The sequence below is a fragment of the Bombina bombina genome, chromosome 10, assembly GCF_027579735.1.
Source record: "Bombina bombina isolate aBomBom1 chromosome 10, aBomBom1.pri, whole genome shotgun sequence".
In the NCBI taxonomy this organism is placed as follows: Eukaryota; Metazoa; Chordata; class Amphibia; order Anura; family Bombinatoridae; genus Bombina; species Bombina bombina.
The window spans coordinates 130908116-130934189 of NC_069508.1; the positions used below are offsets into that span (position 1 = coordinate 130908116).

General features: G+C 37.7%; 1 protein-coding gene across 1 annotated transcript in view; it reads right to left on the reverse strand.

Moving 5' to 3' along the window:
• Positions 1-26074, reverse strand: part of MIGA1 (mitoguardin 1) — a 343183-nt gene that overhangs the window by 10577 nt on the left and 306532 nt on the right. The window contains exons 11-13 of the mRNA XM_053693332.1: positions 23559-23645; positions 15436-15534; positions 13392-13526 (exon numbers count right to left, since the gene is read on the reverse strand). Of these exons, the coding sequence (XP_053549307.1) occupies positions 13392-13526; positions 15436-15534; positions 23559-23645 (321 nt within the window). The remainder of the gene's footprint in view (positions 1-13391; positions 13527-15435; positions 15535-23558; positions 23646-26074) is intronic.

A 26074-nucleotide genomic window follows, 5' to 3' on the forward strand; every position in this document is an offset into this window, starting at 1 on the left:
ACAGGAAGTTATGCACTGCACAAAAATAAAAGTAAAATCCTTTAAAAATGATAAATAATACATATTGTAATGGTTTATTATTAAGTATAAGCCACTGCTTAGTGCTTTTTATTACAACAATGAAACAGACTGTTTATATCCCTTTAAGGCACCTCTTTTACATAAAACGTCTTGGACACAATCTCCTATCCAAGACAATTTGTCATCAGTCATAACTTTAAAAGTACTACTGCTGATAAAATATTGGGTAAGTCATCAGAAGTCCAAATGTAAAATGTTTGTATGCAACTGTTTTGACTGTTTTGTGGCTTTACTATTTCAATCACAGATCTTTGGAAGCATAATGACAAAATCAGATGTATTTTATATGTTTACTTAAAGGAACATTAAACACTAAGGGCTAGATTACAAGTGGAGCACAAACGATTGCGCTCAGGTTTTCGCAATCGTTTACACTAGAATCATTACCACATCCTCAGAGCTGTGGTTAAACTGTTTCACTAGTCAAAAAAGTGTCACAAAACACATTACAAAGTACAGTTACATTCATAATATAACTATCTAATAAAAATATATTTTTTAAAATGTACAAAAAAAGTTTTAAGGTCTCAAAGATATGAGATCTCAGGTGTTAGGAAAAAAAAAAGGAAGGCAAGGAGCTTTAACATAGGGATACATAAATATACACGTCTAAAGATGGATATGTATATATATTTATATGTCTATATATGTGTACATATGTATTTATATATGTATTTACAGACATATAAACATATATAAACATAAATACATATGTATACATATATTGACATATACCAGCGCTACAGAATTTGGCGGCGCTATACAAATAAATGATAATAATATATAAGTGCATTGGAGCCCTTTGCCGTTAGGTAGATGAAAACATGTTAAAGCATATTTATGCAATATTCATATTTTTATGTTGGACTTGCGCATATTATAATATGCAATTGAGTTTGCGCACGAGTCGGGTGTTATTTTTGCCTCCCCACTTTTTATTGTCCATTGACTTCGATGGGGGAATAGGTTATTGTTTGCACGACAGTTTAATTGCACTAGAAGTCAGCTATTTGCGTTCGTCGGATTAGCACGAGAGGGATAACTTTTAACTTTAAACTCATAATACCAGCACAATCTGATGATCGCAAAAAGTTTAATTCTAGCAAAATTAGCGTTCTAACGGAAGGGCAAAATAGAGCTCCACTTGTAATCTGGCCCTAAATAAACTTTATAAGCATGTGCAAGCATTCACAGAATAAGAGTGTATGCATTTGTGATTTGCTGATGGCTGTCACATGGTACGTGTATGCATTTGTGATTGGCTGATGGCTGTCACATGGTAAAGGAGGAGTGGAAAAAGACATAACTTTTAAAATTGTCAGAAAAAAAAATCTACTACTCATTTGAAGTTCAGATTAAGTGCTATTGCATTTTCTTGTTATCTTGCATTTGTTGATTATGCAAATCTACTGTGTTGACTGGTCCTTTAAGGTTATTACCCTCCTCCCTCTAATCATGGGGGCTACCATGTTGAAATGTTTGTCACTGCATTTCAGTGCTGACTTGTTTGCACATGAGCAGTATCTCTTCTTCAGATACCAGCAGTGTAACTTAGGTTCCATATTGGCAGCACCCATGATTTGAGGGAAGTGCAAGGAATGTGTTTAGTGCATTCCTTCATGTTCCTTTTTTTTTCTAATCAGATAATAGTTGGGGAAATGTTTTACTTTCTTACGGCTAGATTTAGAGTTGTCGGTAACGACCCGCGTAGCTAACGCTGGCTTTTTTCCCCCCGCACCTTTTAAATACCGCTGGTATTTAGAGTTTACAGAAGGGTTGCGTTAGGCTCCAAAAAGGGAGCGTATAGCATATTTACCGCCACTGCAACTCTAAATACCAGCGGTGCTTACGGGCGCGGCCAGCTTCAAAAACGTGCTCGTGCACGATTCCCCCATAGAAAACAATGGTGCAGTTTGAGCTGAAAAAAAACCTAACACCTGCAAAAAAGCAGCGTTCAGCTCCTAACGCAGCCCCATTGTTTCATATGGGGATACACTTCCTAAGTCTGCACCTAACACTCTAACATGAACCCCGAGTCTAAACACCCCTAACCTTACACTTATTAACCCCTAATCTGCCGCCCCTGCTATCGCTGACCCCTGCATATTTTTTTTAACCCCTAATCTGCCGACCGCACACCGCCGCAACCTACGTTATCCCTATGAACCCCTAATCTGCTGCCCCTAACACCGCCGACCCCTATATTATATTTATTAACCCCTAATCTGCAGCACCCAACGCCGCCGCCAGCTACCTACAATTATTAACCCCTAATCTGCCGACCAGACCTCGCCGCTACTATAATACAGTTATTAACCCCTAATCCGCCTCACTCCCGCCTCAATAACCCTATAATAAATAGTATTAACCCCTAATCTGCCCTCCCTAACATCGCCGACACCTAACTTCAAGTATTAACCCCTAATATGCCGACTGGACCTCACCGCTACTCTAATAAATTTATTAACCCCTAAAGCTAAGTCTAACCCTAACCCTAACACCCCCCTAAGTTAAATATAACGAAATAAATTAACTCTTATTAAATAAATTATTCCTATTTAAAGCTAAATACTTACCTGTAAAATAAACCCTAATATAGCTACAATATAAATTATAATTATATTGTAGCTATCTTAGGATTTATTTTTATTTTACAAGCAACTTTCAATTTATTTTAACTAGGTACAATAGCTATTAAATAGTTATTAACTATTTAATAGCTACCTAGCTAAAATAAAGAGAAATTTACCTGTAAAATAAAAACTAACCTAAGTTACAATTACACCTAACACTACACTATACTTTAATAAATTATTCCTATTTAAAACTAAATACTTACCTGTAAAATAAACCCTAAGATAGCTACAATGTAATTAATAATTACATTGTAGCTATTGTAGGATTTATATTTATTTTACAGGTAACTTTGTATTTATTTTAGCTAGTTAGAATAGTTATTAAATAGTTATTAACTATTTAATAACTACCTAGCTAAAAGAAATACAAAATTACCTGTAAAATAAATCCTAACCTAAGTTACAATTAAACCTAACACTACACTATCATTAAATTAATTAAATAAATTAACTACAAATAACTACAATTAAATACAATTACATAAACTAACTACAGTACAAAAAATACCCCGCTTAGAAGATGACATCGCCCGGATGGAAGACTTCTTCAGCGCCGCTTGGAGGATCACTTCATCGGATGGAAGACTTCTTCAGTGCCGATTGGAGGATCACTTCATCGCATGGAAGACTTCTTCAGCGCCCCTTGGAGGATCACTTCTGCTGCTCCGGATCTCCTCTTCAGTTCCATCGGTGGCTCGGCTGAGTGAAGACGACTCAAGGTAGGATGATCTTCAGGGGGTAGTGTTAGGTTTTTTTAAGGGGGGGTTGGGTTAGATTAGGGGTATGTGGGTGGTGGGTTTTAATGTTGGGGGTGGTTGTATTTTTCTTTTCCTGGCAAAAGAGCTGAATTCTTTGGGGCATGCCCCACAAAAGGCCCTTTTAAGGGCTGGTAAGGTAAAAGAGCTTTGAACTTTTTTAATTTAGAATAGGGTAGGGCATTTTTTTATTTTGGGGGTCTTTTTTATTTTATTAGGGGGGTTAGAGTAGGTGTAATTAGTTTAAAATTGTTGTAATATTTTTCTAATGTTTGTAAATATTTTTTTATTTTTTGTAACTTAGTTCTTTTTTATTTTTTGTACTTTAGTTAGTTTATTTAATTGTATTTATTTGTTGGTATTTTATGTAATTAATTTATTGATAGTGTAGTGTTAGGTTTAATTGTAGATAATTGTAGGTATTTTATTTAATTAATTTATTGATAGTGTAGTGTTAGGTTTAATTGTAACTTAGGTTAGGATTTATTTTACAGGTAATTTTGTAATTATTTTAACTAGGTAGCTATTAAATAGTAAATAACTATTTAATAGCTATTGTACCTGGTTAAAATAAATATAAAGTTGCCTGTAAAATAAATATTAATCCTAAAATAGCTACAATATAATTATAATTTATATTGTAGCTATATTAGGGTTTATTTTACAGGTAAGTATTTAGCTTTAACTAGGAATAATTTATTTAATAAGAGTTAATTTATTTTGTTATATTTAAATTATATTTAACTTAGGGGGGTGTTAGGGTTAGGGTTAGACTTAGCTTTAGGGGTTAATACATTTATTAGAGTAGCGGCGAGGTCCGGTCAGCAGATTAGGGGTTAATACTTGAAGTTAAGTGTCGGCGATGTTAGGGAGGGCAGATTAGGGGTTAATACTATTTATTATAGGGTTATTGAGGCAGGAGTGAGGCGGATTAGGGGTTAATAACTTTATTATAGTAGCGGTGAGGTCTGGTCGGCAGATTAGGGGTTAATAATTGTAGGTAGCTGGCGGCGACGTTGTGAGGGGCAGATTAGGGGTTAATAAATATAATATAGGGGTCGGCGGTGTTAGGGGCAGCAGATTAGGGGTACATAGGGATAACGTAGGTGGCGGCGGTGTGCGGTCGGCAGATTAGGGGTTAAACATTTTTAATAGAGTGGCGGCAATGTGGGGGGACCTCGGTTTAGGGGTACATAGGTAGTTTATGGGTGTTAGTGTACTTTAGAGCACAGTAGTTTAGAGCTTTATGAACCGGCGTTAGCCCATAAAGCTCTTAACTCCTGACTTTTTTCTGCGGCTGGAGTTTTGTCGTTAGATTTCTAACGCTCACTTCAGCCACGACTCTAAATACCAGCGTTAGAAAGATCCTATTGAAAAGATAGTATACGCAAATGGCGTAGGGGGATCTGCGGTATGGAAAAGTCGCGGCTGCAAAGTGAGCGTTACACCCTTTCCTGACTGACTCTAAATACCAGCGTTAGCCCAAAACCAGCGTTAGGAGCCTCTAACGCTGGTTTTGACGGCTAACGCCAAACTCTAAGTCTAGCCGATAGCTTTTTAGGGGGATATTTATCCAGCCTTCATCCTGAAATACGCTGGAATTCCGCAGCTTAATTGTGGCGAGCTTGATCCAACCTAGTTATGAAAGTCTACAGACCGGCAAATGTTAAAATCTGTGACGTAACATACGATCCGCCGGTCTCAATCCGACACAGATCAATGCTTACATCATTACAGATGTTCCGAATACACATTCTGCACTATTTGACACTTTTTAAAAGTTATCAAATAGTTAACCGGTATTCTGGCCCAGCGTACCTGGTTTTCAATCCTATTGGCTGATTGGAACAGCCAATAGGATGAGAGCTCAATCCTATTGGCTGACTGGAACAGCTAATAGGATGAGAGCTGCTTAAATCCTATTGGCTGAATGGAACAGCCAATAGGATTTTAGCGGCTCTAATCCTATTGGCTGATTGGAACATTTCAGCCAATAGGAATGCAAGGGACGCCATCTTGGATGATGTCACTTGCATTCAAGATCCAGTTTACGGCGGAGACAGTATTGAAGAGGAGCTCCTCGTCGGATGTCTTAAGGATGGACCCGCTCCGCACCGGTGTCTTCAGGATGGACCCGATCCTCGCTGGATGGATGAAGATAGAAGAGGCCGCCCGGATGAAGACTTCTTGCCGGCTGGATGGATCCTTCAAGCGGTACTTCAAGAACTGTAAGTGGATCGTCGGGGGTTAGTGTTAGGTTTATTTAAGGGTTTTTTGGGTAGATTTTATCTTTAGGTTAGGGTCTGGGCAGTAAAAGAGCTAAATGCCCTTTTAAGGGCAATGCCCATACAAATGCCCTTTTCAGGGCAATGGGGAGCTTAGGTTTTTTAGATAGGGTTTTTACTGTTGCGGGTGTTTGTATTTTATTTTACAGGTAAAAGAGCTGATTTATTTGGGGCAATGCCCCGCAAAAGGCCCTTATAAGGGCCATTTGTAGTTTATTGTAGGCTAGGGTTTTTTTTATTTTGGGGGGCTTTTTTATTTTGATAGGGCTATTAGATTAGGTGTAATTATTTTTTATTTTTTATTCTATGGTTTTTCATTTTTTGAAACATAGTGTTTATTTTTTTGTAATTTAGAAATTTTTAATTGTAGATTTAAATAATTTGAGTAGGGTTAGGTTTTTAAATATGTAATATAGTTAATTTAATTGTAGTTTAATGTAATTGCAGTATAATAGTTAGGGGTAGGTTAATTAATAGTTTAATATAGTTTAATTTAATTCTAAAGGTAAGTTTAAATTTATTATAAGATAGGGATGTTGTAATTTTAATGTAAAGTTAGCGGGTTGTTAGGCTAAGGGGTTAATAGCTTATTTTAGTTTATGGCGATGTGGGGGGCTGGTGGTTTAGGGGTTAATAGGCTTAGTAAGTGGTAGTGATGTGAGAGGCCATGGGTTTAGGGGGGTTTAGGGGTCCGGGAGCGGCGGGATAGGGGTTAATACTTTTATTTAGTTGCGGTGGTGTTCGGGAGTAGCAGGATAGGGGTTAATACTTTTATTTAGTTGCAGTGGGGTCCGGGAGCGGCAAAATAGGGGTTAATAACTTTATTAAAGTTGCGGCGGGGTCCGGGAGCAGCGGGATAGGGGTTAAACATTTTAGTATAGTGGCGGTTTTTCAGTGACAGGGTATAAATAAGTTGGTAAAAAGCTGAATAGCAGCGAGATCAATGACTGCTAGTTAGCAATAGTCCGCTGCTCATCGCCCTGTACTTGGTGCGCGTTTTTTTGCCGGCTTTTTTAATAAATATGGAGATCGTATTCAGGTCCGTGGCCGCAATGTTAGGCGAGCGTATTGGTGCCGTCGAATGCAAGAAAGTTGACGGCTTGATAGATAGGCCCCTTTAAGTGTAAATGTTTCTTGGTATTGTACAGTTAGATGCCAATTTATTAAAGGGACAGTAGACACACTGTAATTACAAGACATTTCTGTTGTGTTGCAATAGAATGACATATCAGCCAAGTCTTAATGTTTTAAAAACAAATTAACACTTTTTCACTGCAATTAACAAACTCCACCTACCATTTGCCTTAATTAGAGGAGCCAATCTGGGCTTTAGTCCACAAACAACAAAACACTGTCATAATGTTAGTATAAAGTGCATTGTTTTGCAGCTGTTATCTGATAAAGTCATTGAGGCATAGATATGTAGCGGAGCTAGCCTTGATAAGTCAGCAGGGTGCATTTCAAGTTCTGAGTATTAGAAAGTGCTACATTTTCAGTTAAATTCCATGAAAAGAGTGCAAAATAAATAATAAAAATGTATTGCAAAGTTGTTTTATTATGAATAACTAAACACTTTTATATTAAAATATGAAGATGTTTATGGTCCCTTTAATACTATTTGATTTAACCATCAAAAACTACAAAATTGCGTTAATTTCTTATCACATTATAAGATGGTCAAGCAGAATGACACAGTAACTCAGTCTACTGCTGATAATGGACTTTATGCAGAGACTATACCGGGAAACTTTCCAAAGGGATAACGTAAACAAACTTTTTTAGTAATTAAATACACCGGTTTGGATTTAATTCAAAATATGGCAATAGTATGCATTTTCTGTTTCTAGGGGAGTATGTTTTACATTTATCTGCTTCTGTTGAAGTCATTTTTGTTCCAAATCTGAATCCATAACCAAGAATAATTCCACCGGAACATGCAAATATGTGGAAGAGGCATTTGAGATGATTTTTTTTATGTTAATATGAGCCAAACACAAAATAGTTTAGTTGTGGCTCAGTAATTTGCCCAAATATGGACTTGCATCTGCAATGTAAGGTAGAAATCAGATATTTAATCATTTACAGCAAATAACATGTTTTTTTGTGAAGACTCATTAGAAATGTACACTCTCTCATTGAACTGACTTCGAACAATGCCTGTTTACAGGAGTACATTAACCATTGTTTCTGATTATAGTGAAGAAGTCCAATTACATGTTTGTAGCCGTATAAGTTTAGTGTTTAGTCTGTATAAGAAGAGTCCACCAAGGCATTTAATAAAACAGTTTAGAAAGAGTTTCATTATCATTTTAAAGTGTCCACTTTTAATCAAATGTATTGCAAATCAGGATTCCAAATATATCAATTCCCTCATTTAAAGGGACATGAAATCCAAAATTTTTCTTTCATGATTCAGATAGAGCATACAATTTTAAACAACATTGCAATTTACTTCTATTATCTAATCTGCTTCATTCTTTAGATATCCTTTGAAGAAATAGCAATGCACACAGGAGAGCCAATCACACAAGGCATCTATGTGCAGCCACCAATCAGCAGCTACTGAACCTATTTAGAAATTCTTTCAAAAAAAGGATATCAAGAGAATGAAGCAAATGAAATAATAGAAGTAAATTGGAAAGTTGTTTACAATTGCATGCTCTTTCTAAATAATGGAAAAAAATATCCTTTTAAGTGTTTCGTATCTTTATGTTCACAAATATCTCTCATTTTAAGGAACATTTTTTATTCTTTGATGCATTGTTTTTTTTATAACGTGTAGCGATCCCCCTCCCTCACCTGTTTCTCAGCAGCCCATCCCTCCCTCTCCCCTGCGCAATGCGTTGCCCGCCCCCCACATGCCTACCTCCCACACCACCCACGGCATCACCGCAAGCCGATACAATATTTTAGAGAAACAAGGATTTAACAGTCCTTATTTAAAATAAAGCCATGATTGTGACATTCACAAGTAATTAGTAAGTATAAAAAAATCCACATTCCCTTGTCTTATGACATATTTCTATGGTTAAGTTGATAGCAGCTTCTGTAGAGTTACCAAAGCATCTACAATTATTAGCTCTGCCAGATTAAGGGGACCTGGATTCATCATTCAGTTCACAATGAAAGTTTGTGTTGTGGATGGTCGTATACGTCATATAGGGTCGCGCTCCCTTCCCTTATTTATATTCCATACACTTAATGTACTGTCAGGTGATTATTATTACCAATACAAATGTAGCCTTTACTCCTCCCCCAAAAAATACATAAATAAATAGATGAATAAATACACAGTGGACGGGAGTTTGAGAGAGTATGAGACCCCACACTTGGCTCAAGAGCGTGTGGCACTAAAGCTGAGTGGGGATCAAAAGACACATGCTTAACGGGACAGTCTACTTGACAATTGTTATTGTTTAAAAAGATAGATAATCCCTTTATTACCCATTCCCCAGTTTTGCATAACCAACAGTTATATTAATATACGTTTTACCTCTGTGATTACCTTGTATCTAAGCCTGTGTAGACTGCCCCCTTATCTCAGTTCTTTTGACAGACTTGCATTTTAGCCAATTAGTGCTGGTTCTTGTGTAATCATTATCATTCTCCACGGCAGTGAGCACAGTTATCTATATGGCACACATGAACTAGCACTATCTGGCTGTTGTGCAAGATTTAAAAAGCTAATAAAAAATACTGAGATAGAAGCGGCCTGCAGGGGCTTAGAAACAAGCAAACATAGAGGTGATAAAGTACATTAATGTAAAAATGTTGGCTGTGTAAAGCTCGGGAATGATTTGTAGAAGGCATTATCTATCTTTTTAAACAATGGAAAAAAAAGAAGTAGACTGTCCCTTTAAAGAACTATCAGGCAATTTCTACAGTAACAAACTGAAACAGATATTTCCCTCACTATGTAAATGGGGGCGGGGTTATAACTGGCAATTACAGTGTTTATCCTTATATACAGGGACCAATGGAAGTAGGTTCTCCTCACTCTCCCAACAAGAACAGCTCACTGGATTCTCTTCCTCATACACCTCAAAGCTTCTCTACCACAGCCTCCCCCCTACCAGAACAATGGCCTCAGTTTCTAAGGACTGTATTGACTCCACCCACAGCATAAAACCCACCCACATTTCACCTGACTCTGACAATTACACACCCTGACCCACCCCTCCCATCATGGACACACCCACAAAACACTGCTGGGTCACTGCCCGCAAGTACCCTCATCTCCCTTTTACAAAAATTCCAGGAAATTTTGGGGACCTTAGATGATAATATTGATTTTAGTAACATCAGTGTAGCAGTACTGTGATTGTATTTGTCTTTGATGATGTTGGCGTTTTTTTGTTTATTTTGGATTTAAAATTTATGATACTCTTTTTCTACAAATGTCCTTTATAGATCCAGACTATCTGTACAGAATGCGTTACTTATAAAAAGGCAAAACATGTAAATGTTTACTATCCCTTTAATTTTCCTTAATATATAACAGCAGATTTCCTGTTCATTGGGGTAATGCTTCTTTCTTATTTTATTTTGCTTTGGCTGCCAAGTGTTATGAGCTTCATGCATGTGTTAGTTGGCATCCATACTGCATTATTTGCAATTCATGCAAGCTATGGGTCCACAGGACCTTTTAACGGACCATTATAGTCTTGGTGGTGGTGGTGGGGGGGATTATCAGAGCATGTAATTGTATCACTATTTACCCTCTAACTCTATGTGTTTAACCTAGGGTTGCCACCTCGGCCATGTTTTCCTGGACACTTATGAGTTACACATGCTGCAGGGTAAGCAGGGAGGAACATGTATTGAGCCTCTGGACATCACATGAATAGTGCTCATGAACAGCACAATACATGTTTCACCCTGCTTACCCTGTAGCATGAGTAACTCATAAGTGTTCAGGAACACATGGCCGAGGTGGTAACCCTAGTTTAACCCCAGCAAACGGTTTAAAATATAGCTAAAATACAGCTTGGAAGCTGGAGGGAACTGCAGAGAACTGTTTTTAGTAACTTAGAAACCAAAGAACTCTCATTATTTGAGTTTCTAAGTTACTTAGTAATGTGCACCCCCCCAGGTTTTGATTGCTGATTATACTGATTATTTATTTTGCTTGCTTTTACTATAAAATCTTCTGCAAATTTTGCAGATTGCCTAAACTAGCTACATAATAAGCAGTGATTGCTCAGAGCATTAGCTAAACTCATTTACAGATAGTCCTACTTGGCCACAATTAAGGGAGTTAAGGTAACCATACTTCATACCTGCAGGAGGTTAAGAAGGGCCCATCTGTATTTTGTTGGCAGGGGCATGTTGTGAGCGGGTAGAGTTGTGCGCGGGGGGTTGTGGGCAGGTTTGGGTGGTTTGTAGGTACGTCTGGGCAGTCTGTGGGTTTGGATATTAGAGTCCCTGACATCTAAGACAATTTGCAGCAGATAGTAGGTTCAGACCTTGCAAGCTGTGACAATCCAACAGGAAGCAGGAGCTTTAATACTTAAAGGGGAAGTAAAGTTAAATTCAAATTTTCAGGATTCAGACAGAGCATACCATTTTAAACAACTTGCAAATCTACTTATATTATCTAATTTACTTTGTTCTCTTGGTATGGTTTGTTGAAAAACATACATAGGTAGGGTAAGGAGCAGCAATAGTCTACTGGGGGCTAGCTGCTGATTGGTAGCTGCACATATATACATGCTGTCATTGGCTCTGTCAATGTGTTCAGCTAATTCCCAGTAGTGCATTGCTTTCAACAAAGAATACCAAGAGAATAAAGCAAATTTGATAATAGAAGGCAATTGGCAAGTTGTTTAAAATTGTATGTTCTATATAAATCATGAAAGTGATCATTTTAAATGTTTTTAAAGGGACAGTCTATTTGATTTTTATTGTTTTAAAAGATAAATAATGTTCTTACTACCCATTCCCCTGCTTTGCATAAACAACATTGTTATATTAATATATACTTTATAACCTCTAAGATTGCCTGTTTCTAAGCCCTTGCAGGCCGCCTATTATCTCAGTGCTTTTTACAATCTTGCACACAGCCAGACCGTGCTAGTTCATGTGTGCCAAATACATAAATAACATTGTTCTCACTCCTGTGGAGAATGATAATGATTATACATGAAACAGCACTGATTGGATAAAATGCAAATTTGTTAAAAGCACTGAGATAAGGGTCAGTCATAAATAACTCCACGGGAGTAAGCACAATGTTATCTATACAGCACACATGAACTAGCGCCGTCTAGTTGTGAAAAACGGTAAAAATGCACATAGATAAGAGCCGGCCTTCAAAGTCTTAGAAATTAGCATATGAGCCTACCTAGGTTTAGCTTTCAACAAAGAATACCAAAAGAACAAAACATTTGATGATTAAAGTATATTGGAAAGTTGTTTAAAATTGCATGCCCTATCTGAATCATGAAAGTTTAGTTTTGACTATACTGTGCCTTTTAAGCATTTATTTTGAATATAGGAATTTTGTAATTCGGTACCTAATTGCTGATATAAACCTATGCATGAATAAAACATACTTTTTAAAATTATTTAAAAGGCAGAAGAAGCACCTTGTAATTACAACATTTTTATCCAGACTTCCAATAAATTAATATATCATCACAGATGGATAACATTATTATAACAAATTAGCACTTTATTTGCTGCAATCGTTTTTCAATGGTCAAGCTCCACCCACAATCTTATCTGGTAGACCCAATCCACACTTGCGCATGGAGATAGAGACAGATAGGTGGCAAGTTATGCTTGTATAGTCTGCCATATGCTCTTTCAGTTTTTGGGACTTAATCCACAATTTTCGGGTATAAATTATGGTGAAAGGGGCAAAATAAATAATGAAAGTTTATTGCAAAGTTGTGTTATTATGCATGGTTACACATTTTATATTACAGTCTCAAAAATGCTGTTCCTTTTAAATTTCACATACATTTTACTAGTAGTATCTTTACATTTGGGAAAAGTCATTGTTCAGTGATTCATCTTCTACCACATCCTAGTGTTAGCTGTACTGGATAACCTGTGGGGGCTGGACGCGGTTGGTAGGTGGGGGTCACGCCCTTTGACCACAACCTTGAAACCACCATGTATATTTTCACAAATGAACAGTCCTTTTTATCTCCTTTGGCTCCTAGTAACATACAAATTAATGCAATATCCTATTTGGCTGCAAGTAACACACATATACAGTAGTGATTTGACCCCCTTGACAGCAAGGAGTACACATAGGGCAGTTATTTTAGACCCCCATTGACTGCCAGTAAAATATATAGTAGTGCATTCACAGTAACTTCTTTAGGGTAATATTGGCATATGGTGACTTTTCAATTTAGATGACACTCAGAATACTTTAAAAATCGGATATTTATGTTACCAGTATTTTTGTGAAGATTTTACTAGACAGTTTGTAAAAATACTGGACACCTGGCAACCCTAGAGCAGCTGTGGCTAACGTGCAATCTGACTGAATGACACTGTCTGGCAGAGCAGCGTTGTGCTAAACCCTTATCTACAACTTCATTTCCTTTTGTGGACTGACATGTTATCAGAAACACTTTGCAGACGCCATTCCACTGAAGGCTAAAATAGAAACCACTCACCGTTTCTTTGAAGGAGGAGTTAAGCCAACGGTTTTTAACAACATTCTGTATTGATAAAGGTGGATTTTCTAGGTCTTCAAAAGAGTCCATTATTATAAAGTCCAAAACAATGTCATAGAAATTCATATGTTTTACCTGCATATGAATAAAAACAGTATTAATTGGAATCTCAAAACAGTCTGGATTACAAACATCTTTCTAAAAAAATTAATAGATAAAACCAAATTAATAATTTATATATACACACGTGTGAGTGCGCATATATATATACAATTTTCAAAAAAAGGCACTCTCCGATTTTCTTAAGTAATAGTTTTTACTGTAGTGAACGTTTTCGAGGTTGCCCCCGTCCTCAAGTCTGAGGATGGGGGCAACCCTGAAAACCTTCACTACATTAAAAACTATTACTTAAGAAAAACCGAGAGTGCATTTTTTGAAAATTGTGTGTGACTGGTTGGTATAAAGTGAGTGCTGGATCTATAAGGAACTTTGAGATATATATATATATATATATATATATATATATATATATATATATATATATATATATATATCAAAATAATCCTGCATTTAAAGGGATAGTAAACACTTTTTAATTACAAGACATTTCTGTTGCCTTGCTATAGAATAGCATCAGCCATGTCTAAACATTTAAAAAAAAAAAATATCTTATTTGCTACAACTGTTTTCTAATAACCAAATTCTACCCATTAGGTGCCTCATTTGAAGGAGTCAATCAGGGCACGAGTTTGCAGCTGTTTTGAGAAAACTATTAAGCAGGGTTATCCTTGAGACGTCTGCAGTATGTTTTTCAGTAATGAGAATTAGAAAAGCCACAATTTTTAGTGCTAAGTTACATGAAAAGGGGGCAAAATTAATGAAAATATATTGTGTAAACATCTTATATTAAAATCTCAAGGTATTTACTGTCCCTTTATCGTCTTAGCCTCAGGCATTTTTTTCACACAGGGATATCCTAAAAATATGGTCAGTTTTCGAGAATACATTTTAATCAAGTATGGACACTAATGTATTATACCCGGAAGCTAAGTTCAAAATATACTGAACATTTTAAAAGTTATGGGGTTTTTCGTAAGAGTAAATTTGTTGGAGTTTAACAATCCTTTAATTATTATAGTATACCTGCATTTAAAGGGACAGCCTACTTGATTTTTTTTTATTGTTTAAAAAGATAGATAACATTGTGCTTACTCTTGTGGAGAACGATAATGAGTTCACAAGAACCAGCACTAATTGGCTAAAATGCAAGATTGTAAAAATCTTGCATAGTTTCTGAAGCAGACAGGTCGTGCACTAATGTTGTCAGGTTAATAATTTTGTCATTTGAAATAACTGATTTTGCCTGTGGTATCCCAACATATACTGAATGTTTTTACTTAAGTAATGGTTATAGAAAAACTTTGTAAACAAGGTTTAAATGAAATCCCGCTCCTAGTGGGGGTTGTGACAGAGAGGTACTAAAATGTTCATTTTTAATTGATCTCTCTATGGGCTGATGATCTAAAGTTCTCTGCTCTTGTGAGATGATCTAAGACGTCCTGTCAGAATGAGAAGGTCCCTCAAATAATTTTAGAAAGGCAAATTTTAGCTTGATAGCTGTTTATCTAGCTATACAGGGTTGTGGATATGAAGGAGATACACATACATTGCAAGTTTTTGATCATCAGGCCTTAAGTATTCATCTTTGAGTAAGCACTGAGAAATAAGATAAGGAGGCCTTAGTGTAAATAATTAGACAGAGTAGATAAAGAAAGTTTGCTCTCCCTACAAGGAAAGCACATTTTTTTGGGGTGTGAGTTCAATTAGCAGAAACTGCTATTTCATATACAAAAATAAACCTACATAACACACTTTCCATATATTGTAAACTCTGCGGCTGGTATAACAAGTGAGTGCAAACACTTTAAGGTAAAAACAATTTTACAGTAGACTGGCCCTTTAAGGTGTTAAAATACAAACCAAAACAAAAATACATAGTAGAGTTCAATGACCTGTATAGATCAAACTATTTTAGTGTACTTACCCCTCTAGTTACCAGTTCCAGTTTTATGTTATCCCATGTTTCTGGTTGTTCTAAAAAACTCATCATGTCATCATAGGCGTCTTCAAACTTCTTTGGATTCTGCCAATCAAATTGAAAAGCAAGAGAGAATAAAATATTTTAAATATACAAATAAATATATAAAAATAATGTGCATAAATGGGTTATTTCAGGTTTTTGAGAAAATACACTATTATTATTTTTTACAGATATGGGATATAGTCACTATTCGAGTTCAATGGAGGCTCTTTCATTGGGGCAGGTGGGGCAGTGCCCCACTCAATTTTTTGTGGGGAAAAAGAAGTTTACTGAAATAAAAAATTAAAAAACATTTTTAATTAAAGTCAGTGGTACAGTGGGTTAAATTTACTATTGTTTTCAGGGTGTGGTGAGGTTGCAGTGAACCTGATATTGCAAACAATAAAAAAAATGTAACAATTCATGTTTTCAAGAACATTTAACTGGTGGGGGGGGGGGGCGTTTGTGGATTCTGCCCTGTTTGAGAGCAGTTTATACATGCTTAGTGTGGCTCTTTAATATATTTCTGACGTCCACCATTTGTTTTTCATTCCATTGGCTGAGAGCATGGTGGGGGCGGGGTTACACAAGTACAATATATAAGGCAGCCATGTTTGTAATATGAAAGCGCGAAATATTTGGCCGGCTCTGGGCTCCCAGCAAAAGCATGCAGCTAAGCTACTGGTGGTAACTGGTAAGTCAACACACACTGACTCAGCTCAGACAGTCACATTTAACTGCTGTGCAGACAGATTTTTTTTTTATTCCCCTCCGAATGCTCTACAGTTTATCATTTAATGATAACAACAGGTTTGGAAACACTAGAAGTTTGAGCTGTTCTGATGCCCTTCGCAGTATTGCAATTTCTAGCGGGAAAGTTGCAGCCAGCACCGCATCAACTCGTTACCCTCCTGATCATTGCGGTTTGGGAAGGAAGCGGTAAACCAGCAGTGCACTTGTTAATGCCCCACATTCACACATTCTGCACTTTTAAAAGATTTCCGCTGCTTTTCCCCCATCCTCTCCAAACACAGGCTAAGCTCCTCACATCATGGATGACCCTGACCCACCCGAGCAATCCAAGCCTGGCCGATCCGCTCTAGGCGCCATTATTCTGAGCAAGGAGTTCCTGAGTACCCGCAAGGGGCAGCTGCTGCTGGCAGAATGGGTGAGTGCCCAGAAGATGTGGTACGGTCCCACAGCTCCCACATTTCAACTACTTTTAGATTTAACCCATTGTTCAACAATGTACTTGCCTGCAAAGTTTTTTTTTGCTTTAGACTTAATTCAAAAGCCTGCGCGGCATGCGCCGCACATTGCCATAGCCTGCACTTACAGACTGAACCGGCGTCGGATGAAGCCTGCAGGAGGAACACAGTGTTTTTTTCCCTTGCTACCCTGCAAACTTAAAGTCTTGTTCGAGTTTCCTCTTATGCTTCCAAAATCAACTGTTTCATAGACCTCTTTCCAGCAATTTCTTTAAATCTTACTTTTTTCCATTTGTATATGAATGTTCATGTTCACAAACAAAGTGATAGTAAAGTTTTAAAATGTACTACAGTGTATATCAAATCATTCATAAAACAGGGGCACTTTAAAGGGACAGTCAACACCAGAATTTTTGTTGTTTAAAAAGAAAGATAATCCCTTTATTACCCATTCCCCAGTTTTGCATAACTAACACAATTATAATAATATACATTTTTACCTCTGTGATTACTTTGTATATAAGCTTCTGCTGACTGCTCCCTTATTTCAGTTATTTTGACAGACTTGCATTTTAGCCAATCAGTGCTCACTCCTAGGTCACTTAATGTGCATGAGCTCAATGTTATCTATATAAAACACAGAAACTAATGCCCTCTAGTGGTCAGATTAGAGGCAGTCTTCAAGGTCTTTAAGGTCTAAGAAATTAGCATATGGACCTCCTAGGTTTAGCTTTCAACTATGAATACCAAGAGAACAAAGCAAAATTGGTGATAAAAGTACATTTGGAAGTTGTTTAAAATGACATGCCCTATTTAAATCATGAACTTTTTTTTGGACTTGACTGTTCCTTTAAATCATGAAATTTTGTAAGCACGCTTTCTTAGTAAAATATTTACCATTTAGAGATGTAAACATCGCGCCCTTCCTCCGCCCGCACCTAATACTTTATTTAGCAGGTCGATGACAAATCTGGCTTCATCCAATCATTGCATGCCCCCTGAGCTGGACGCCAAGTGGGGCACGCAACAATTGGATACCTATATATAATTTTATATATATATATATATATTACCAAAAAATCATCAGATCTATATAGAAATATTTGTTTAAGAATAAATACAATATATTCTTTTATGTGAAGAACATTTGAATGTGAAATATCCATAATTCCTGTCGGGTTTAGTGCACTTGAATGAACGTGATCGGGATGTTAGATCTTTTTAAGTTTTCATGCTCCGTTGAAGTCTATAGGTGAATACGTTAACGCGTTCACTATATTCAAAGTTAAACTTTTTGCGAGCATCAGGTTTTCGCTTACTCGCTAACTTTTTACTTTCAACTTGTAATATGAGCGCAACAAGATGCGTGAAAAAATCCTCCATCTAGCGCAAACAAGAGCTCTAAATAGAGCACTGATCACAATCTATCCCAGAGTATGCAGTTTTGAAAGACTTTACAATTTACATGCATTGTAAAATCATGCAGAGTTTTTACATATGCACACTTTCTGAAGCACCAGCTCCTATTGTGAATGTGCAAAAGTTCAGTGTATATGTTTGTGAGTCTGTGATAGGCTGAGGGCTGTCACATGATACAGGGGCAGAAAAATTAAAGTACATTTTGAAATTTGTCAGATAAAAAAATGCTATTGCATTGTCTTTTTATTATGCACTTATTGATTATGCAGTGCTACTGTACTTAAAGGTACACTAAAGTCAAAATGAAACTTTCATGTTTGATTGAGCATGCAGCTTTGAGAAAATTTCCAATTTACTTCCATTATCAAATTGTGTATTTTATGCACACTTTCTAGGGTACCAGCATGTGCTAGGGTTTACAGATATATGTATGAGTCTGTGATTGGCTGATAGATGTGAGGAAAAAAGTACAATCGGTCCATAAGAATAAAACAATTTTTATTTGCTCAATAGCAGACAGATAAAAAAAAAGAGGAAACCCCTAAAAAAGCAAAGTGTGAAGGTCAGAAAAGCCTACGCGTTTCGGTTGTTAGTCATGGCTTGTTTACATTTGTGCCACCTCACTATTTAAAATAGTTAAACCAATCTCATTGGATAATGGGTATGATATCATACTCAGTTTCTTAAAGTGATAGTAAATGCTAGACCGTTGGCACTATCCTAAATTATATTGTACAGACTAGGAATGATAAAAAAAGGGGAGGAAAAGGCTTGGATAGTTGAATAAACAAGGTATAGACTAGGCTAATACCTAACTTATAAAAATACACACATAAAAGATGCATCTATAAGAGGTAATCTTCCAATGCCTCATGCAATTGCATAGTATAATAAAGAACATAGTACTATGTAAGTAGTATACATATAAAGCAAGATGGCTTCCAAAGTTCATTTCAGTTACATGAAAAAATAATAAATCCAAATAATATTTGTACACTTCGAATACATCTAAAGAGAATTGGTATAATTTCCTATTGCGGCAACATAGTAGAAAAAAATGTATTTATGAACCATAAAGTCAGCTACAATAAGAGCATAGATCTGTATATATGCACATGGGAAAATCCAAGAGGAATTACTGTAGTTTTGTATCCTGGCTGATGGCTGTCACATGATACAGGGGGCCTACAAATTAAAGTTTTTGTTTTTTAATTTGCTAGAAAAAAAATCTATTGCTCTTTTAAAAATTCAGAATAATGGTTATTGCATTGTCTTTTTATTATGCCGTTTTGGATTGTGCAATTCTACTATATTTAATAACATTTGAAATGTCCCTTAGGAGATGCTATAGATCCTCATGTTTACTACAGAATGGGCACACTGTACAAACAAGTTTTGAGTGATCACAAAGCTGCATCTCTCTCGACAAGCACACCTGTTTATGAAGTAAAGGCAGGTTGTAGAACTTAAAGGGACATTCTAATTTATTTTTTTATTGTTTAAAAGGATAGATAATGCCTTTACTACCCATTCCCCAGCTTTGCATAAACAACATTGTTATGTTAATATACTTTATAACCCCTACATTTCTGCCTGTTTCTAAGCCCCTGCAGGCCATCTCTTATCTCAGTGCATTTTATTAGCTTTTCACAGCCAGACATTGCTAGTTCATGTGTACCATCTAGATAACATTATGATCACTGCCGTGGAGTTATGTAGCAACCAGCACTGATTGGCTAAAATGCAAGTTTATAAGAAGCACTGAGATAAGTGGGCAGTCTGCAGTGGCTTAGATACAAGGTAATTACAGAGGTAAAATATATATTAAAGGGACAGTCTAGTCCAAAATTCACTTTCATGATTCAGATAGGGCATGTAATTTTAAACAATTTTCCAATTTACTTTGATCACCAATTTCGCTTTGTTCTCTTGGTATTCTTAGTTGAAAGCTTAACCTAGGAGGGTCATATGCTAATTTCTTAGACCTTGAAGGCCATCTGTTTTCAGAATGCATTTTAACAGTTTTTCACCACTAGAGGGTGTTAGTTCATGTTTTTCATATAGATAACACTGTGCTCATGCACGTGAAGTTATCTGGGAGCAGGCACTGATTGGCTAAACTGCAAGTCTGTCAAAAGAACTGAAATAAAGGGGCAGTTTGCAGAGGCTTAGATACAAGATAATCACAGAGGTTAAAAGAATATTAATATAACTGTGTTGGTTATGCAAGATTGGGGAATGGGTAATAAAGGGATTATCTATCTTTTAAAACAATAAAAATTCTGGTGTAGACTGTCCCTTTAATATGACTGTGTTTGTTATGCAAAACTAGGCAATGGGGAAAACAGGGAATATCTATCTTTTTAAACAATAAAAAAAATTCAAGTAAACTGTCCTTTTAAACCTTTACCCTGTAGAGGTCTTCAAGACCAGGCACCTGGGGACTGAGTTGTGGAATCGTGTTGGTGGAGTCACAGGTGTTTCATGTGCAGAGTCAGGGTGAGTGGAAGCAGAGTCGTATGTGTGTGTGTGGTGATGGGCATATCATAAACAGTGGCACAAACATTAACTGTCTACCCCACCCCCAGCTCAACAAGCACAGTAGAGGAACTTTTGCGACCCCCATAGACCAAAGATTAGGCAACTGTATTTAAAGGGGCATTAAACAATCATGCATATAATACATTTATAAAATGTCCTCTCTTAGATGCAACAAAGAAAAAATACTTTTGAGTCCCTTGAATGATATCCTAACCTAACTGGTTAGAGATGGCTCCACCTTAACTGGCCAAGTCACTGATTATTAACCCATTAAGTAGCAATACACATATCCTGGTATATTTACTGCATTTCTTGTTTTTTATTGTCTACCCCAGGAGCACTGCCCCATTGCTTTATTGTTTCCAGACTTCTTAAAAAACAAAACAAAAAAAACAAAAAAGCCAGGAGAGAGCAAAACAAAATAATGCATGTTGTCATGGTAACATTGCAGTATATCAAGTAGAAAAGAAATTAGTTAAAGGGACATTCCAGCGAAATTTGGAAACCACATGAATGCATTTCAGTTTTGAACAGAAGCATTTTTGTAATATAGATGTATTGGCAAAAATGCTTCTAATAAAAGCTATAGCTATATATTTAAGTATGCACCGTGCACCAGCATTTTAAACACAGCACTTGCTCAGAGAGCCTAAGGTGCTTATACCATCTGGTAATGACTCAATTTGTTAATTGCTGACATGATACAAGCCCTACTGGCTCTCTGAGCAGCTGTAGTATTTAAATGCTGGTGCACTGTGAATATCTAGCTTTCTTTTACATGCACAGAAAATTTTAACACTAAAACAATAATAACTTTTACTAGAAGCATTTTTGCCTATACATGTACATTGCAAATATGTTTCTGTTCAAAGATGTAATTCATCTATGTCCATTTAAATTGTGACCGGGAATGTCCCTTTAAATCTTACAGTGCATGTTAGTGCAATAATGAACTATTCTAATTTGTAATAGCATGTTATCATTGTATAGATGCTGGCAGGTGACTGTGTTTAACCTATGGATACAAGTTAAACACATAGTTAAAGTGATATTCTCTGCTTAATAAGAACATTTTCTTTTCAAACAAATTTGCTTGTTTTACTATATGTTAGCACTTCAGATGAGGCTATAAGGGTGCTTGACTTGTATTCCTGCTACTGATTGGTTGACCAGCTTTACTCTCACCCATACCAGCATATCTGTGATTATGTATGTAACCTATTTACATATTAAAAGAAAGAAATCTGGTTAATAACAAATTGTTCTAATAATATACAGCAATTTGTTGTTATGCTATAATGTCCCACTGTTTATAAGCCACAGTGCATTGCAATGAAGAAAAAAACGTGTATACAGGACAACTATACAGGTTTTCCCCTAATAACAGAAGCCCATCATGTCAGAAATATCAGTGATATAAAATTGAAAAAATAATATGCTCTAATGTGTTAGAAAATTTTATTATTGCACTGTTCTTAACCCCTGCAAAAGGATTAAACACATAGTTAAAGCAGTGCACTACTGAGAGTGAGTTGAAAACATCTGAGCCAATGAGAAAAGACAACTGTGTGTAGCCACCAATCATCAACTAGCTCCCGGTAGTGCACTGAAGCTGCTGAGGATATGCACATATTATTTTCAATTAAGGTTACTAAGGCCTAGATTTATTAAGGCGTTGGAGCGCCATCGGCTTCAGGTTTGCATAAGCGAACCTGTAGATGAGATTTAACCCACTTCGCAACCCCAGACTTTTCCGACCCGGGAGATTGACAGCCCCTGCTTGTGTGTGATTGGCTGTGCGCGAGCCGGGAAGACGTAGCAGTATTGCTGCCCACTAGACGCAAAGCCAGGCAGACAGGGGTGAAGATGTATGGTCCTGTCCACCTCACTTTGTTAAATCTTGCCCTTAAAGGATAAAGTACATTTGATACTAACATTTTATTTATTACTGTCTTAAAATTACAGGCTCTTTCTGAAACATGAAGGTTTAAATACAGCCAACAATCACACAATACAGTGCACAATCAACAAATTCATAATAAAAAGGAAAATTCAAAGCATTTGGTCTAAATTTCAAATGAGTAGTAGATTTTTCTGACAAATTTCAAAGTTAGTTTAATTTTCCTTCCCCCTGTATCACGTGACAGCCATCAGCCAATCACAAAATGCATATACTATATGTATATACTGTGAGCTCTTGGACATGCTCAGTGGAAGTTAAGGCCTCAGAATGTGAGCATATAAAATATTGTGAACATTTTGATAATGGCAAGTAAATTGGAAAGTGTTTTTAAACTTGCATGGTCTATCTGAATCACAAAAGTTTAAAGGGACATAAAACAAGTTGGGATAGAGACAAAATATAATAATATGTACTCTAATTACTTTACCTGCAAATTTATACTGCAGTGCCTCGCCATTAACCCTTTATTTTTAGTTTCTGAATTGTAAAGCTCTAACTCCCCCTACACATTTCCTTCTATGGCTGTATCTATATCTATTGTTATTTTGGTAGAATGCAAACGTGCACAGGGATTATCTGCTGGAGCATGCCTAGAAGCTGTGAACTCAGTTGAAATACAATGCCTGTGTCTAAACACTGATAAGGGGGGTGGAGTTGGCTGCTCCAGGCAGCTTAGCTATGTAATTCATTTAGCTTATTTTTGAAAATTATTTTAAAATACTTGCCAGCAAATTTTAAAAAGTTGTTTTTGCAAATTATTTTTAATTAATTAGCCATTTTAGGATGTGCACAGATCTCAACCTGTTTTATGTCCCTTTAATTTTGACATTATTGTCCCTTTATTAATTTGGAGTTTTCTATCCCTTTAATTATCTGTTAAATCCTGTAGCTGTGATAAGGTCTTGACTCAAATCATGCAAACACTTGATAATTGAACATTTCAAGTTAGTCATTACCTTTCTTGCTTTGACAAGCAGCGTCCTCAGAATTTTTTTTCCAGCCTCCATTAAAAACAGTCTGTTCTCTGCTTGTGAAATAATCGCCTGGAAATGTAAAGAACATCAAATAGTTACATAAGACATTATGTACAACATAACCCCCTAGTACCTAATTTGATCTGCTGCATTTAGGACTTTAGACTGTAACATCCCAGATATGTCTAACAAAGGGCTCAATGTACGAAGCAGCGGAAGCTTCTCTGGAGTCCTTGCGGGGCAGGTTCGCACATACAAGCCTGCTTCCCGCAATGTAGGAAGCAGCGTTCATTAAACCGCTGCTTCTTACCTCTTAGGTGGCGTAGAGAAATCACAGAGAGCTAGCTTGCTTGCTTTCGGTGATTGACTGTCACTTCTCTCGCACGATTGGTTGCACAAGTGAAGGGGCGGGCATTACACACTCAGTGGAGTGAGTAATGCTGCATACGGGCCAAGGGACAGATCCGCTGCCCTATGTGGCGAAGGTGTGCTGACAGTTTCTCAAGTTTAGAAGCTGTCCGCACGCCTTTTGATACATGGGGGCCAAAGTATTATTGTAGTACATTAGGAATACATATTTAAAATACAAATAACATTTTTACTATGTGAAGAACATTATAATGTAAATATTTACAGTAAATATACAGTAAACACATTATAATTTTTTTTTAGTGATTTTACTTGTTTTAAGGTATTTGAGTATAAAGGGCTCCAAAGTGTATTTATATATGTTTTATATATGTACTAGTCCTAAAGCCCGTTCACACGGGCCATTTTTTGCAGTACAGCGGTCCCACCCCTTGCTCTCTCTCCCTCCCCCTCTCTTTTGCTCTCTCTCCCCCCTCTCTTTTGCTCTCTCTCCCCCCTCTCTTTTGCTCTCTCTCCCCCCTCTCTTTTGCGCTCTCTCTCGCTCCACCTCTCTTTTGCTCTCTCTACCCCCTCTCTTTGGCTCTCTCTACCCCCTCTCTTTGGCTCTCTCTCTCCCCCCTCTCTTTTGCTCTCTCCCCCCTCTCTTTTGCTTTCTCTCCCCCTCTCTTTTACTGTCTCTCCCCCCTCTCTTTTGCGCTCTCTCCCCCCCTCTCTTTTGCTCTCTCTCGCTCCACCTCTCTTTTGCTGTCTCTACCCCCTCTCTTTGGCTCTCTCTACCCCCTCTCTTTGGCTCTCTCTCTCCCCCCTCTCTTTTGCTCTCTCCCCCCTCTCTTTTGCTTTCTCTCCCCCTCTCTTTTACTGTCTCTCCCCCCTCTCTTTTGCGCTCTCTCCCCCCCTCTCTTTTGCTCCCTCTCCCCCTCTCTTTTGTGCTCTCTCCCCCTCTTTTGCGCTCTCTCTCTTCCCTCTCTCTTTTGCGCTCTCTCCCCCCTCTCCTTTGCGCTCTCTCTCTCCCCTTCTCTTTTGCACTCTCTCTCTCCCCTTCTCTTTTGTACTCTCTCTCTCCCTCCTCTCTTTTGCGCTCTCTCTCTCCCTCCTCTCTTTTGTGCTCTCTCTCTCCCCCTCTCTTTTGCGCTTCTCTCTCCCCCCTCTCTTTTGCGCTCTCTCTCTCTCCCCCTCTCTTTTGCTCTGTCTCTCTCCCCTCTCTTTTTCTCTGTCTCTCTACCCTCTCTTTTGCTCTCGCTCTCTCCCCCCTCTCCTTTGCGCTCTCTCTCTCCCCTTCTCTTTTGCGCTCTCTCTCTCCCCTTCTCTTTTGTACTCTCTCTCTCCCTCCTCTCTTTTGTGCTCTCTCTCTCCCTCCTCTCTTTTGTGCACTCTCTCTCCCCCCTCTCTTTTGCGCTCTCTCCCCCCCTCTCTTTTGCGCTCTCTCTCTCCTCTCTTTTGCGCTCTCTCTCTCTCCCCCTCTCTTTTGCTCTGTCTCTCTCCCCTCTCTTTTGCTCTGTCTCTCTCCCCTCTCTTTTGCTCTGTCTCTCTCCCCTCTCTTTTGCTCACTCTCTCTCCATCCCTCTCTTTTGCTCTTTCTCTCCATCCCTCTCTTTTGCTCTCTCTCCCCCCTCTCTTTTGCGCTCTCTCTCTCCCCCCCTCTCTTTTGCTCTGTCTCCATCCCTCTCTTTTGCTCTCTCTCTCTCTCTCTCTCTCTCTCCCTCTCTCTTGCTCTCTCTCCCCTCTCTCTCTTGCTCTCTCTCCCCCCTCTCTTTTGCTCTCTCCCCCCCTCTCCATTGCTCTCTCTCCCCCCCCCTCTTTTGCTTTCTCTCCCCCCTCTCTCTCTCTCCCTCCATTTATCTCTCTCCCCGCTCTCTCCCCCTTTTCTTTTGCTCTCTCTTTCCCCCTGTCTTTTGCTCTGTCTCTCCCCCCTCTATTTCTCTCTCTTCCCTCTCTTTTGCTCTTTCCCCTCTCTTTTGCTCTTTCCCCTCAATTTTGCTCTCTCTCCCCCTATTCTTGCCCTTTCCCCTCTCTTTTGCTTTCTCCCCCTCTCTATCTCTCTCCCCTCTCGTTCGTGCGACCGCGCATATATACATGTATAGATAAATAAATACACATGTATATACACATAAAAAAATCTAATACGTGAT